A 16,549-nucleotide genomic window follows, 5' to 3' on the forward strand; every position below is an offset into this window, starting at 1 on the left:
TTGGCATTTTACTTATGATGTGTCTAGGTGTGGGCCACTTTGCATCCCTCTTGTTTGTGAGACTCTGTGCTTCCTGGACTTGCATGTCTATTTCCTTCACCTAATTAGGGGAGTTTTATTATTTTTCAAATCAATTTCCAGTTTCTTGCTCTTTCTCTTCTCCTCCTGTCAGCCCTATGATCCGAATGTTGGGATGCGTGAGGTTATCCCAGAGGGTGCTTATACTATCCTCATTTTTTTGGATTCTTTTTTCTTCTTGCTCTCATTGGTAGTTTTGTGCTTCCTTATGTTCCAAATAATTGATATGACTCTTGGCTTTATCTACTCTACTGTTGTTTCCTTGTAAATTGTTCTTTATTTCAGTTAGTGTACCCTTCGTTTCTGACTGGATCTTATTTTGCTGCTGAGGTCCTCATTAAGTTCCTCGAGCATCCTTATAACCAGTTTTTTGAACTCTGCATCTGATAGATTGCTTATCTCCATTTCCTTTAGCTCTTTTTCTGGAGTTTTGATCTGTTCTTTCATGTGGGCCATGATTCTTTGTCTCCTCATTTTGCAAGCCTCCCTGTGTTTGTTCTGTGTATTAGGTAGAGCTGCTTTGACTCCCTGTCTCGGTAGTGTGGCCTAATGCAGTAGGTGTCCTGTAGGGTCCAGTGGCCCAGCCTCCCCTATCGCCCAAGCTGGGTACTCGAGGTGTGCCCTTCATGTGGGCTGAGTACACCCTGCTCTTGTAGTTGAGCCTTGTTTGCTGTGGACACATCAGTGGGAGGCATTTACCCAGGCCAGTCAGCTACAAGGACTGGCCCACTGACCACCCACCCTCCACTGTCCGTGGGGGATCAGCTATGCAGGGGCAGGGTGGCCATGCTCCAATGTGGTCTGTAGCTGTCCACTGGGTGCGCTGGCCCTGGAGTTTCCCGTGTGGTGCAGGCCAAGGTCAGCCCCTTGTTTTGCCCAGTGCACCCTGCCTGAGCTGTAAAGCAATCTGAGCTGGCTGCTACTTGTGTTGGGCTTGGAGAGTCCTAGGTGAAGCCAAGCTGTGAATCTAATCTGGCTGGGGCTAGGGCTCACTGAAGCCAGCTGTTGCTTGTTTGGTAGAATTCTGGAGGAGTCATTTTTATGGAAAAGCCCCTTGGGAGGGCCTTTAAATTGGGTGGGGCAGAGCCTCTGGGGATCTCCAAGGTGGGTCAAACAGTGTTAGTCAGGTTGATGGAGCCTCAGATACAGCACCAGCCTACTGGCTCTGTGTAGGGAGGGCTCAGAAAAGGAACAATGACCTCTGCTCGCCTTGATGCTAGTTTCTCCCTGTATGCCACTGGTGCCTTCCAAGCTGCTTCCCCAGTGCTGAAGCTCAGAGGGAGAGTGAGTCTGAATAAGTCCATGTGTGGGTTCCTTAAGAGGAACTGCTTGGAGCCCTGACTGGTATAGCTCAGTGGATTGAGCACAGGCTGTGAACCAACGGGTCACCAGTTCAATTCCCAGTCGGGGCACAGGCCTGGGTTGCAGGCCAGGTCCCCAGTACAGGGCGCTTGAGAGGCAACCACACACTGATATTTCTCTCCGTCTTTCTCCTTCTGTTACCCTCTGTCTAAAAATCTTAAAAGAAAAAAAAAAAAAAAGAGCTGATTGGGGCTCCAGAAGTTTCTTCCACCGACTCAATTCCCACTGATTTTTGAGTCAGAAGTTGTGGGGACTTATGTTCCTGGTACTGGAACCCTGGGCTGGGCGGGGGGCCTGGTGTGGGTCTGGGACTCCTTGCACTTGAGATATTCCTCCCAAATTTTTATCCACATGGGTGTGGGACCAGCCTGTTTTGCATCTGTGCCCCTCCTACCAGTCCGGATGGATGCAGTTCCTTTAATTCCATAGTTGTCAGACTTTCACTGAACTTGATTTCTGTCAGTTCTGAGCTCCGTATTAGTTGAAATTTTGATGTGCTTCTTGAAGAGGCAACCCACGTCTACCACTGCTGCCATCTTGACTGGGTGTCCAAATGTCCAAACAGTAATTTAACAAACACTGGCTGAATTTCAACTACTACGATGATTGGTTTTGAGATTTGTAAGAGGCTGGATCAACAAAATATTCAAGAATGTTTACAAATGAGATTTTAAAAAAGGCAAATGAAATGTGTAAAGTATAAAAAGTAGTACACAATTTACAAGTGTGTTCACCTACAAAATATGGGTTTAGTAGCACTTTTTTCTTTCTTATTTAAATCTACGACTCCTCAGTTTTGCAACTGGATGGGGAGGAAGCATCCCTGTGACCAGACGAGAGCCGCTGTCCCAGCTCGCAGGGCACTCTGGACACACCCCTATGCAGTCGCAGTCTTATGGGAAAAGGACGCAGAAGATGGCTGTCAGTGGACTCACATCTGCTCACTGTCACAGCCAAAGGCTTCCCGGCCCTGACGCTGGAGGATATCCTGGAGTGAGCCCCCACCCCCAGGTCCTGACCCGGAGTAGATACTTCCCATCACGCTGGTCAGATGGCAGACAGCAACAGGATGAAATGCTGGGCAAGCCTGACATCTCAGGCAGCAAAGGTGAAGACCCCCAATGGCCTCAGAGGGTGGGATGGGCAATGCCCTGACCTAGTGAGACAGTGTTTGACACCGTCAAGCTTCTAATGTGCACTTGCATCCCAACCAGCCACCTGCCAAAGTGAAGGAGAAGGTGTCAGACAAGCACTTTTCCACAAAGGGAGGGCTTCCCTGGAGAGGACATGGAAGATCCGCTGTCACCACTGAGGGACACGGAGGCTCAATGTGTTTCTATATGGTCACTGAGACCTCTCAGACATGTGAGGCCCCAGTTGCAGTCTCTGAAACATCCGGGCACTGGACCAGCACAGAAGCAGCTGCACCAACTTCTTCTCTTGCTCCCATCTCCCTGTTCCCCCACGGTGAGATGACAGGGACTGTCAACTGTATGATAATTTCTAAATTTAAAAAACGGACAAGTGCAGAACAGTGTCAATAAGAAATGTACCTGCACAGCAGTGCAGCCTTTCAGGGATGGCACCAGGGTCACATCTGCCCGGGCAGGCAAATGCCCTGCTTGGCTGCTTAACCAGCGCCGATCTTTATTTATTTATTTATCCATCCATCCTCACCTGAGGACATGCTTATTGATCTTAGAGAGAAGGGAAGGAAGGGGAGAGAGAGGGAGAGAAACATCTACGTGAGAGAGAAACATCAATTGGCTACCTCTCGTACACACCCCGACTGGGGACTGAACCCGCAACCTAGGCATGTGCCCCACCCGAGAATTGAACCCGCAACCTTTTAGCTAACGATACAACATTCCAACCAACTGAGCCACACCGGTCAGGGCACGTGTGCCAGTCTTTACCGTGAACCCCCAGACTGTAAAAGCCAGAGAGAAAAGAAGAACCAAAGTGCTCTAGACCAGGCCGCCCTGGAATTTGTTTCGGTGTCACCCTATGGCTTCCCCTCTTCCAAAGGTTCTGTAGCCTTGGCCTCAGAAAGAAGCAACTAACACAAAACTCAATTCTAGTTTTCCTTAGGATTTTTAAAGACACTCCCTGCAACGCAGCTGGTCCATCCATACGTCAGTTACACTAACATCAAATTGCGGGGAGAGCCACGAGTCACTTTCCATGAAGACAGAGCCCCAGCGGGACTGGCACAGGCTGCTGTGCTCTGCTGCACTCACCCAGGCAGGGGGGACTTACACACTGCTGTCAGTGAGGGACAGGCTGTCTGCATCACTGGAGAGGCTCTGCTGCTCACTGTCGTTGGTGCTGGTGGCTGGAGCGAGGGCGTAGCCAGAGTTGACGTAGTAGGGGTTGACAGGCTCCCGCCAGGATCCATATCTGCAAACAAGGAGCGCACATCAGCGGCCGCCCAACGTCTCCTCACGTTCATGCACATTTTCAGAACCACGTGGATACCCTTATACATAAACTACAAGTGGAAACAGTTCAAGAAAAAGGACAGAAAGGGCTGGTATCTTCATCCTGCCTCCCACCTCCCCAGAGGGATCAGTTAAGACCGAGATATCTTCCAGATCTTTCTTCTGTATCGAAGCAGACATGTAAGTGAACACACCTATTATCATTTGGGTTTGCGTTTTTGTACATGTAACTAAGAACGGGACATGGCTGTTCTACTCTTCCTTCTTTTTTAATTTTATTTATTTATTTATTTTAAAAAAGATTTTATTTATTTATTTTTAGACAGAGGGGAGGGGAGGGAGAAAGACAGGGAGAGAAACATCAATGTGTGGTTGCCTCTCACGCACCCCCTACTGGGGACCTAGCCAGCAACCCAGGCATGTGCCCTGACTGGGAATCTAACTGGAAACCCTTTGGCTTGCAGGCCTGTGCTCAATCCACTGAGCCACACCAGCCAGGGCTGCTCTTCTTTATTCTAAAGAGCAGACTCATTTGCTACAAAGCACACCCAGCCTCCTGGGTGTTGCAGCGGCAGCATCAACCCTGATGCCCACTGCTTTGTGTGGTTCTCACGAGAGCCCGATGACAGTAGGCCATGACCCCTTCAAGGGGGTCACAGAGCCCGCCAGGCAGGACTCCTGTGTACAGGTCTCAGAACTGCCACAGGATGGAACGTAGGGGACGGCACCTGTGGGTTTAACACAGGCTTTGTGCTGACCCTCCAGTCACTTCCTACCAGGAGCAGTCGCTTCCGGGATGGGATTCACTTACACTTGTCAGGTGATCAGCCAGAAAATGACACTTCGTTTTAGTTTTCATTTCCTTGATTAATGGCCAGGCCGGCAGTTTTGGGTGTCATTTAAATTCCTTCCTCTAAGTTACCTATTCACGCCTTTTGTCCATTTTCCACTGTGCTGTTTTTGAGTTTCTTAGTGATTTACATTAGTCTTTAAATATTCTTACTATCAACCTCTGGCTATATATGCAAAAAAATGTTTTCCCTAAATGTCCCTTTAAAAAAAAAACTTTCCTCGTGTTGATTTTGGTCATACAAAAGTGTTTTATTCCTATGAAATCAGATTTGCAACCTCTTCCTTTGTAGAACGTTTCCTATCTTACATAGGTAGGTCTTCCTCATTCCAAGATTAAAAATACATTCTTCTATTTATCTTCAAATCATTCAGTAGTTTCTCAAACTTTAGATATTTATCTGAAATGTATGTGCATGTAAAATCTACCTCACTTTCTCGCACCAAAATGGAGCGCCAGTCATTAGCACTGCATCGTATCTGAACTTGTCGCACAGGCGTCCGTTTCGGTGTCTGTGCTATTCCACTGGCCTATCCCCACACCAGCTTTTCCTGTCCATGCGGAACTGGGAAAGGACTGAGGTTCTCTCGAGGACCCGATGTCCGAGTAGGAGGCTGGGGTTCCCGTGCTGAATGCTCAGTGGTGTGCACACGGGGCCCAGTCATAGTCCCCACAGCCCCAGCCTCACTTCTGATTAGAGCTGATGCTGACCGTACTTGAGCACGTGCTGTACTGGTGAGTGGCAGCCCGCACTGACTGCCGGGACCTGGAACAAGTCAGCTTGTCCTTTGGACTTCAGTGTCCTCAGTGTAGAAAGAGGAGAGACCAGATTGTTTCTAAGCTGACAGAAACAATCCGTCAGGTGGATAACCGTAGCCTGATGAATAGAACCTTCTGGAAGCCGCGTTTCATGTCCTGCACATACCCAGAAAAAGGCGCTCTAACAAGGCTGCAGGACAAGGCATTTTGGTATCTCGGACGCCTGTCACACAGGCTGTATGGGGCTAGGCTGGGCCAGACAGTGGGGCTGGAAGGCAGGCCCCCAAAGGAGGGGCCACCTTCCCTACGGGCCTTGGCAAGAGCAGTACCTGAGGTCACTAACACCAAAACAGTGCCAACCGTGGTCAGTAACCCTCCTATTCCAGCCTTTGAGGTCACGGCAGTGGACAGTAACTCGGTCACATAACTTACCCACCAGCTCGGGAAGCAGATGCTCACCATTCTGGCGCCACAGAGGGGAAGCTGCCCCCAGGGGCTGGTCACTGTCCGACACCACACACGGTCTTTCTGACCACCCCGTGCCCCTGAGGGTGTCCTTGGAGGCCACTAACATGCCTGGCCCAAAGAGGGCAGAGGCAGGGCTATGAAGGCTCTCAGGAACTTGTCATGGCCAAAGACTAACAGGAAGGACGAGGACATCTTCAGAGATAAGGACAGTCTATCCCTGGGTCTTCTCTGCCTACACCTCTTTGTCTAGATTGTACCTGACGCGGAGCAGACAAAATGACAGGAGTACGCCACGTCACCTTCTTTGCTTTAAGTATCAAAACTATTATTTTTTAAATGACAGTTATTCTTCTGGCACATAAAAAGTTAAAACCACCAATATTGTCACCTAACAGCCACCATACTGAAATTCAAATTATAGGCTACGTGGTGAACTTTTTCAATATCCTTTTTACATTTAAGGAATATTAAATTTTGGTAACTTTTTATGAACACCAATTTGGTTAAACAAACAAAAAAGAATTCAAATTAGAGAGGAAAAGGTGTCCCAGCACTTACTTCGTGGAAGCACAAGCCCACAGATCACACTGAAGAGCCCCGCACACCCGCACACGCCCGCCTTCACCTTCCCCCACGGGGCAGGAACCGCGTCAGGCAGGACCAAGCTGCGGACTTTGACGTGTCCAAGTCTGTCTGCCTTCCTCCTCTGACAGCTCCCAGACATGCCTTTCACACATATAGAAAATTCATCTTAAGTTGATAATCAGGGAAAACACAGATTCTTAATTTTCTATCGCCTCCAGTGCAGAGCGAATCCCACTATATACATGCACTCAAAGTTCAGAGAACAAAGGGAAGAGAGAAGAGAAAGGAGGAAGCTCTACCATCACCTGTTTGCCTTTTAAACGTGAAGCTGGCTCTTGGGACAGGTTGGCGCTCACCTCTTGCCATGGAAGGTAGGGCTGCTGGGCCTTCATGAGGGCTGATGTGACAAAGAAAATTCTGCCCAGTGATGTGCGAGAGGAATGTTATGCGAGGGACTCCGGGACCAGGGGCAGGAGAGAGTATGTGTGTGCGTGTGTGCACATGTGTGCTGGTGAGCAGACACAAACTCCTGCATTGATAGGGCACAGCAAATATGGGCCACACCCCAAGTGGTGCACCTAGGGAAACGTCCAGCTCCTCTGGAGCGCTCAAAGTTCTCAGAATAAAGCTTGATGGGACCCACACAAACACGCCCCCTGGGCCTCATCCTGCCTGTGTTGACTGCCCTCTGGCTGCTGTTCACAGGACTTGCGTCTTCCATCTGTTCACATTTAACCTTTGTGTCTCTGTTAAGATCCAGTTTGAAAGATTTTTTCTTTTAATTACATCACTCAGGTCTGCTGCACGAAGTGTGATTACTGAGCGCGGGGCCACCATCTCGCTCCCTGTTTGTCACATCTGTTCTATTTTCTTCTATTCTTTCTTGCCCTCTGTTGGAGTATTTTTCATGTTCTATCTCCTCCCTCTAGTAAACTAACTTTTACTACTCAGAGAATGATTCCCGTAAAGATTACAATAGGTAGCCTCGATGTATCAAAGTCCAATTAAGTGCATTTACCTCTTCCCAGGCAGCACAGGTCAGAATTCCCTCCATTCACCTCTCCCAACCCTGGTGCGCTCCCTGGTATCCTGCATTTTAACTACACATATTTCTTAAACCCCACAAGACATTATTAGTACTGTTTTACCAACTGAGAGTCACCTAGCGCTATCCACACATTTGTCCTTTCCTCTTTGCGCCCAGGGGTTCCTCTACCCGAGCGCACTTTCCTCCTGCCTGAAGAACACCCTTAGGTGTCTCCTTCAGTGAGGGCCGCCGGTCTGAAACTGCACTTCCCCTTCACTCTCGAAGGACATTTTCATTAGGATGGAATTCTAGGCTGGTGGTTATTTTCCATTTCTACGGAAACTTGTGCACTGCTGGTGGGAATATAAAATGGTGCAGTCACTATGGAACACAGTATAGCAGTTCCTAAAAATTAAAGCAATTACTGTATGAACCAGTAATTTCACTTTTTGGTATGTATCCAAAAGAACTGAAGGCAAGGTCTAAGAGCTGTACACCCAGGCACTCTGAAAATGTCACTTGTCAGCTTCTACACCTTTCACTTCTTAGAAGGTGATGAGGTGCCAGCCCCGCCGGCCTGCCCCTCTGTGGATGCGGGGGGCAGACTTGAGACCTGCTGACAGCTCCTCCTGCTCTCCTCAGTGCTAGGCCGAGGCCAGGTATCACTCCCTTACCTGTAACTCACAGGGGCTCTGCTCTCCCCACAGGCCAAGGGCAGCAGGCAGTTCAACCTATACAATACCGGTCACTAATCCAGAGGCCAAATTCAGATTTCTTCCACTGTCCCAGTATTGCCTTTCGAGCTATTTTTATTTCCCAACATCCAGGCCATCCATGTACATTGACTATCAGGTGTCTTCCGTCTTCTTTAACCTGCGCAGGTCCTCAGTCTTCGCCCTTCCCGAGCGCGAAGTTCTCAGGAGTCCAGGCCGGTTGTTCTGTTGGACAGCTTGCTGCTTCCTCGCTGTGAGGCAACACCAGGCATTTTTGGCAGACACATGAAAGAAATGATGCTGTATCACATCAAGAAGGACATCATGTTGGTTGGTCCCACATTGGCAGCAAACCAAGCGCCTGCCAAGTTCTTCCACTCTTAATTTACTATTTTTCCTTCATAATCAACAAACAATTCATGAGGAGAGACTTTGAGATTATGTACATACTCCATCTAAACACCCAGTGACTTTCTAATGCCATCATTTGAGCTGTATTTATTAGTTGGTGTTCTATTGTAAGGAAGGCTTTACCTCCGCCACATTTATTTCTGTCAGCGTGGACCTCAGATTTTTGTTGATCCAGTGGATTAGAATCCGTCCCTTTCGTTTCTGCTCATACCCAACCATGGTCCCATCAGTCTGCCGACACTCCCTTGCTCTTTGGCACGGGGTCCCAGCTCAGCCAGTACTTCCTCCCTGGACCTGACAGGTTTTCACCAGGCGGTATCTATTAACTGCACCATCTACATCCCCCCCCCCCCCCCCCCCGTTTCCTCCCTCTCATTTTTTACCCCTTTGTCTTGTATCCTTGAGGGCCTGCCTACTTTTCACTCAGTACTTTGTTACACCGGATGGAGGGCCGGACACGGTGTGCGGAATCTTTTTGAAGGGCCAGCCTAGGATGCTGCTTTCTTCCCACAGCACATGTGTACGACCCGACATCATATAACCTGCGAGATTCCGGGCTGGGGTGCAGGCCCTTGGAGGTCTGCTGTATTTTGGGTTCCTACCTCCTCCAAGGGCGGGATGGGATCCTACCAGGCAATTCAGGGCAAACCTCTTGCTGAGAATAGCCAGAAATGCTGGACCTACGTATTTCTAATCTGACTGAAGACCTTGCGTCACTAACCAAGCAGGAAGGAATGACAGCCCTGGTCAGGGAAAAGGTTCAGAACTCAAAGAGGCCAGCTAGAAAGTATGGCCGCTCTTGGGCTCCAGGGGGCCAACCGAGGACCGCCTTGGAGGAAGGTGCCCCACTCTCAGGTTGGGATTCCACCAGGTGGCCTGGTTTTCAGCTTGTCTCTGACTGAGCCCCACCCCCACCTCAGCTCCTCACCTGGCCACCCATCCCCTAGGCACACCCCACGTACTTCCCAGCCCTCTGTGCCGCCATCACGATCTGTCTGCTCCTCAGGAGTCCTCATCATGCATCTCCATCCATCTTGGTCCCAGAGACCCCAGTCAGGTCAAAGATGGAAATCTGGACGCAGAACTGCTCGATCTGGTGAAACCCTTCAGCTTTCCGGCATACAGCAAGCATTAGCAAGGACGAGTTCCCTGCTGTGAGCAAGATGAAAAAATCCCTTCCAAGCAACACAGGCAGAACAGGGTCTGCCACAGAAGGCAGGTGGATGAGTCTGGGGAGACCTGACAAGCCCAAGGCCTGCCCCTTCCTAAGTGCTGGTGTCGTTCTCTTAGACCTGCTCCTGTCCTAGCCTATAGCCCACACCTTGAGGGAGCGCCTTAGCCATGTTCCCACCACAGCACCCTCTTCCACACCCCCGTGTCTAGGGAAGGGTTCTGACACCAGAAGGGCAGGGGACGGTCACTGGGCAGACAGAAACCTATGACACCACCACTGGCTTCCAGAAAGGGAAACCAAGGAGTGTGGCTTGAACTCTGTGTATGTTGTCCGTACCACAGAAAAGAGGGCACGTGGCCGTCATCACCCTGGGGACAAGGGGGAAACAGGAAAAACTATGCGAGAGGACTGAACGCTGGCACACAGCAAAGAACCTGAGTGCGCAACAGCCCCCAGGGGCTGGATCTAACATGCCCAAGACGCACTGTCCCGCTCAGAAGCCCCCATGGCCAAGTGTCAGAGCGTGGTTCTTGATCATCAGCACAAGTGCATGGCCACCTCTGTGCAAGTTCTGGTGACATCAAGTGTACCTTCCTGTTCGAGCCTCCTGGGGAGGAGAGCAGAAAGGGGCTCAAGAAACAAGCACGGGCTGGAGGGAGATTCAGCCACAAGACACCACTTAGCAGGTGGCCATCTGGTGCGGTCTGCAGGGACCACATGGCCGCGTAATGACAAGCAGGTTCCAGACTGACTTGTGGACAATATCCATCGAGGGGAAGGGGCATCCCAGTGAGCTCAGACCCTGCACAACTGTCATCGATCTGCACCCACAAAGCCAGCAGCCAGCAGATGTGTAGGCTAGAACACCACTATGTGTTACCAACCATCCCCTACCAAAAGCAGCTTCCAAAGACACCGTTCTGCATCAGAGCCTGGTCCCCACTGAGAACTGACTGGCAGCCCTCGTGCACAGGAGCCTACACCTGTCACCGCCCCATGGAAGCAAAGAGCTGGGTTTTATCCAAGCCTTTGGGGAAATGAACACTGCTGCACCCTCCGATCTTGAAAGCCTAGATTCCCTAGATGAAGGCATATAAACTGCTCTGCAGAATTGTCGACGTGTGTCTATATTCATGAAATCATCACCAAGACCAAGATAATGAACACATTCATCACTCCACAAAATTTCCCCGTGCACCTTCGTAATTCCTCTGTCCAGCCCCCTCCACACCCACCACTGCCACTGGAAGTTTGAGTGCTTTAGAATCCTGTATAAATGGCACCAGACAGGGAGTACACGCTCCCTTTTGCCGGGGCTCTTTGCCTTAGCACATGGATTCTGAGATCCATGAAGGTCACCGTTCGTATCAGTAGGCATCCCTTCTGCGCCAGCTGGTGTTCTATGGACTGGAGGCTTGTTTCTCCACCCACCTGGCAACAGCCACCTGAGTTGGCCCTGGAGTTGAAGGGCACATACCTCCCACAGTGACAGCACTTCACACTGCGGGGACCAGTACCCACTCCACTCCGTTGCTCTCTCACGGGAGGGTGTTGGAGTCCAGACCCAAATCTGGGTGCAGGGCTTCCAGACCAGAGTTCTTTCTACAGCCCTCAAGGAGCCGCCACTGAGCAAGTAGTCATCACCCAAAAAGACACCACCAACCTTCTGAGTGCCGTTATTCACAGCCTGACCCGTAGGAAGAAGAAAGGGGGACCTGCTTCCCAACAAAGCAATTCACTCCTAGAGCTCTGTCTTCTCATAGTGCAGTGTTCAAAACCACAAAGAAATGACCAAGGCAAAGGTGCCAGGTGGTTAGGATGAACATTTCTTTTCAAATTAGCCTCTGTATAAAATGCAGGGTACTGACCCACCGATAAGATGCACCTCTGTTTTTTGTTTTGTTTTGGCAGTAGTGATGACTTAGGTGCATGTTGCCCATGTTCACAAACACACTATCACTTACAAAACGAATAACTTTGCATGCAAAGGTCAAAAAGTTTATACTAAAAAAATACAATAGAAATCAGGACAACGTCAGCTATGAAAACCTCTATTTTATGTCCTCCATACAAAATCAGGAATTTGGCCTTTATGCAAATCACCAGCCAAGGTTAATAAATAGCCCCTCCATGAAGCCCCCTCCTATACCCCTACTTATACGTCTCCTGTAAGTTCTACTTAGATACCTGGGGTCACCATTGGGGGCAGGAACAGCTGATAGCAGAAGCTGAACAGGAACCACAGAGCACTTACTGCCTCTTTGATAAAGCTCAGAGATCACTCAGGATGGGAGATGAAAGGGTGTGAAAATGAGTCACCTGGTTGTACCAGGTACATGCTTCCTGTTCGGCCATCAGTCACCTGTGCCATGAGGTCACCTCGTGGTTTCACACTCCTGCAGGCTTTGTATTTGTTTTTATTATGCAGCTGGAGCACCGGCCCACCACTGTGAATGAGCTCTGAATTGCACAACACATCAAAGGGCAACGATGATCAAAATCAAACAGTAAGACGGAGGATGTGTGTTCAGTGGAACAGGCACAGGCTGGGCGGTCATCCACATTTGCCCCCTCCAGAGATGGACAGCGGAGAACCCTGGCTCCAGAGAGGCTCTGAGGACCACCACTTCCCAGCTACTGACCATGGGCAGTAAGTCACCATTCCTTCCCTGCAAAGTGGGACAATGATGGTGGCTTCTTCACAAGGGTTCCAAGAGTCTTCAGGAATAGCACACACGAAGCACAAACTGGCCACCGTGCAGTCCAGTCAGGGCACAGTGTCCCTCACATCAAGCAGGAGAAGAACTGGGGGGCAAAGGCTGCAGGTGGCAGTTAAATCCCACAATTCAAACTGACTTTCTGTGAGAGTTGATATGAATGCCAACAACCCAGATTATAAGCTCTAGCCAGAAAAGCATCCTACTCAGAGGAGCCCATGCTCAAAATTGGAAAGGCTCACTGCAGCTGGTACGACCGTCACACAAGAGAAGGCATGGAGTGGGTCCCACCTGGTGTCACTGTTTCTTTACCATAATTCTCACAGGTGGCTATAATACTCAAGTTAGTAACACTTTAAAATCACTGTTGAAGACCATGTTCTGGATTAGGATCCCATTTTCACAGGGGAAAAAGATTACATATGTGCCAAGACGACACCTGAAGGATCTAGATAAAACAGTAAGGTAGGCGGTAGGATATCAGGTCTTGTTTCTGCTTATCTGACTCTCTGACTTCCCTGCACCAGCCTACTTCCTGTGCGGACCGTCATGTTTTGTTGTGCTCTGCTTCTGTGCGCTCCACAGATACTGCATTTCTTACAAACCGAATGTAAGACCCTCCACCAGAGAAAGATTACGACTCATTGAGGCTTAGTAATGGTTCACATTTTTTTATCAATAAAGTATTTTTAATGAAGATATGTAGATTTTTGCCCTGGCCAGGTGGCTCAGTTGGTTGGAGCATTGTCCCGTGCACCAAAAGGTTGTGAGTTCAATCCCTGGTCAGGGCACATACCTATGTTGCGGGTTCAATCCCCGGTGGGGGTGCATGAGCGGGGCAGAAGGGGAGAAGCCAAAAGATGTCAATCTCTCACATCGATGTTTCTCTTTCTCCCTTCCTCTCTCTCTAAAATCAATGAATATGTCCTTGGGTACAGATTTTTTAAAAAGGTATGTATGTACATTTTTTAGACATAACGCTATTGCACACTTAATAGACGATAGTGTAAACATAATCTTATATGCACTGGGAAGCCAAAAAACTTGTGACTCACTTCACTGCAATATTTGTTTTATTGCAGTGGTCTGGAGCTGACCCCACAGTATCTCCGAGGTATGCCTGTATAACTGACAATAATGCGTATGTTATCTCTGCAGACCAGGTACTGAACTGTACGGAACAATATATAAAGACCACCTTGAAAATTATAAAGCACTCTACAGGAGCCACCCATGGAACTTAGTAGTGAGTGTTCAAACATGGTGAGTTAGCAAAACTGGACATCCTGCTCCTCTCTACTCAGCAAACACTGCACACGTAAGTCAGTTTTACCCTGCGCACCGCCAGTTTCTTAATGTCAGAGGTCTCCTCAGGGCCTGGACTTTCACAACTGTTTCACATCAGACTTTTAAGCTCACATGGATCTGATCAAGGGGAACTTACTTTACCAGGTCTGTCCAGAAAAAGTCCAGCCATTGCCAATATAACGAGAACGATTTGCATGACATTGATGTAACCTGGCAGCCAAGGAGAGTGGACTGGAATGAGCATGTGTGAACAATGATGACTTCACTGTACAGGTCAGTGGGGGTGGGAGATGCCGTTGAGTGAGCCTGTGTACTGTGTGGCCACCATACTCAAAATGCCTGAGCGAGTAGAGCAATGAATCTGCATCAAATTTTGCATTAAGCTTGAACATTCCTCCATGGAAACTATTCAGATGATTCAGAAGGCCGCAGCTGTGGGCAACTGGTGACTGGCAGCTTCATCATGACAATGGGCCCGCTCATGCATCACGTCTCATGCAGTTTTTTTCCAAAACATCAAATCACCCAGGTGACAGCCCCGCTATAGCACAGATCTGGCACCCTGTGACTTCTGGTTTTTCCAAAACTAAAATCACCGTTGAAAGGGAACAGATTTCAGACCATTGATGAGATTCAGGAAAATACGATGAGGCAGCTGATGGCAACTGGGAGAACTGGGTGAGGTTCTAAGGTGCCTCCTTTGAAGGGGACTGAGGCATCACTGTCCTCTGTACAATGTTTCTTATGTCTTGTATCTTCTTCGATAAATGTCTCTATTTTTCTTATTACATGGCTGGATACCTTCTGGGCAGACCTCATATGTGGTAGTAGTTAAAAAGTGGGAAGAAAAAGTTTTAAAGAATATGCCATCATACGTTTTTAGTGACCCGCTTTCACTGCAATGCGAGGTCAGCCTGCACCTGGCACTACCCTCCCCTGGAGACCCCAGCCCCTCATTCCAGCCTTGATATAAAAGCTCCAAGGAATTTACCAGTGCCAATCATATTTCATAAACTCAAATAATTACAGTAGCAATAAATTTTTAAAAGTGGCAATTCCCAACAAATTGCAGGCAATTTAGAGTAATTTACTGAGAAGTTATCTGCACCTACCCCTCTGAGGTCTTTCAGACCTGAAGAGAACCACAGAAGACTCTAGACCTGGGTCCTTGCTGACTTCAAAACAGCAGATCGTGTGTCAGACTCACAATCCTTTTTTTTTTTTTTATTTTTAATTTTTATTATTTTATCGTTGTTCAATTACAGCTGTCTGCATTTTCTCCCCACCCCCCCTCACCCCATCCAAACCCACCTCCCTCCCCTGCCTCCACCCTCCCCCTTGGTTTTGTCCATATGCCCCCTATAGTAGTTCCTGAAAACCCTTCTCCCCACTGGCCCCTCCCTCCTCCCCTCTGGCCACTGTCAGATTGTTCTTAACTTCAATGACTCTGGTTATATTTGTTTGCTTTTTTCTTTTGTTGATTAGGTTCCAAATAAAGGTGAGATCATATGGTATTTGTCCCTTACTGCCTTGCTTATTTCACTTAGCATAATGCTCTCCAGTTCCATCCATGCTGTTGCAAAGGGTAAGAGCTCCTTCTTTCTCTCTGCTGCGTAGAATTCCATTGTGTAAATGTACCATAGTTTTTTGATCCATTCATTTGCTGATGGGCACTTAGGTTGCTTCCAGCACTTGGCTATTGTAAACTGTGCTGCTATGAACATTGGGGTGCACAGGTTCTTTTGGATTGGTGTTTCAGGGTTCTTAGGGTATAATCCCAGCAGCGGGATTGCTGGGTCAAAAGGCGGTTGTTCCATTTTTAGTTCTCTGAGGAAATTCCATGCTGTTTTCCACAGTGGCTGCACCAGTCTGCATTCCCACCAACAGTGCACGAGGGTTCCCTTTTCTCCGCATCCTCTCCAACACTTGTTTGTGGATTGGTTTATGTTGGCCCCTCTGACCGGTGTGAGGTGGTATCTCATTGAGACTCACAATCTTTTTAACACAGGCTGGAATCAGTCAATAACCCAAAACAAAATGTAAGAGGCTTAGGGTCACATTCCAACATCCCACAACGCTCTGGCCAGGAGACCAGTTCTCAGTATGGAAACTGTAAGAAGACCAAAAGAGCAACTTCTGAAAAACGTGGCTTAAAAACTTCTTTCAATGTACAATTATGAATTTCATCAAGGTTAAAATTCTGTTCATAAAATAGTATGACTTGCTCCCTTAAAGTAATTCAGAAATCACTATTACGAGCTCTACCTCGCCCTCTTTACTTATTAAGATCATCAGATAATTCTCAAGAGTTCTCTCTAACAGTTTGTGTGGCAGCCCTGACCCCCGCGGGAAGTTCGTGTCTGGTTTCCTTGACTCTGAGTATTTGTGCAGAGTGAAAACCTGGGGGAGAAACAGAAAATCTTTGGGTATTTTGTTTCTATAAGAAGTATTTGATTTTTCTGCACCTGCATCTTGTTTCTTTTTAAAAGATTTTATGTATTTATTTTTAGAGAGAGGGGAAGGCAGGGAGAAAGGGAGAGAAACATCAATGTGTGGTTGCCTCTCACGTGCGCCCCCCACTAGGGACCTGACTTGCAACGCAAGCGTGTGCCCTGACTGGGAATCGAAAGGGCGCCCCTTTGGTTCTCAGGTCAGC

The 16,549-nt window shown here is 48.5% G+C and overlaps 1 protein-coding gene across 4 annotated transcripts in view; it reads right to left on the reverse strand.

The window, feature by feature from the left end:
- The window catches only part of AXIN1 (axin 1), a 67,110-nt gene that overhangs the window by 22,983 nt on the left and 27,578 nt on the right, over positions 1-16,549 (reverse strand). For all 4 annotated transcript variants that reach the window (XM_053927444.1, XM_071221933.1, XM_045189674.3 and 1 more), the window contains one exon: positions 3,700-3,840. In XM_053927444.1, the coding sequence (XP_053783419.1) occupies positions 3,700-3,840 (141 nt within the window). The remainder of the gene's footprint in view (positions 1-3,699; positions 3,841-16,549) is intronic.

The sequence above is a fragment of the Desmodus rotundus genome, chromosome 1 (assembly GCF_022682495.2).
Source record: "Desmodus rotundus isolate HL8 chromosome 1, HLdesRot8A.1, whole genome shotgun sequence".
Taxonomy (NCBI): Eukaryota; Metazoa; Chordata; class Mammalia; order Chiroptera; family Phyllostomidae; genus Desmodus; species Desmodus rotundus.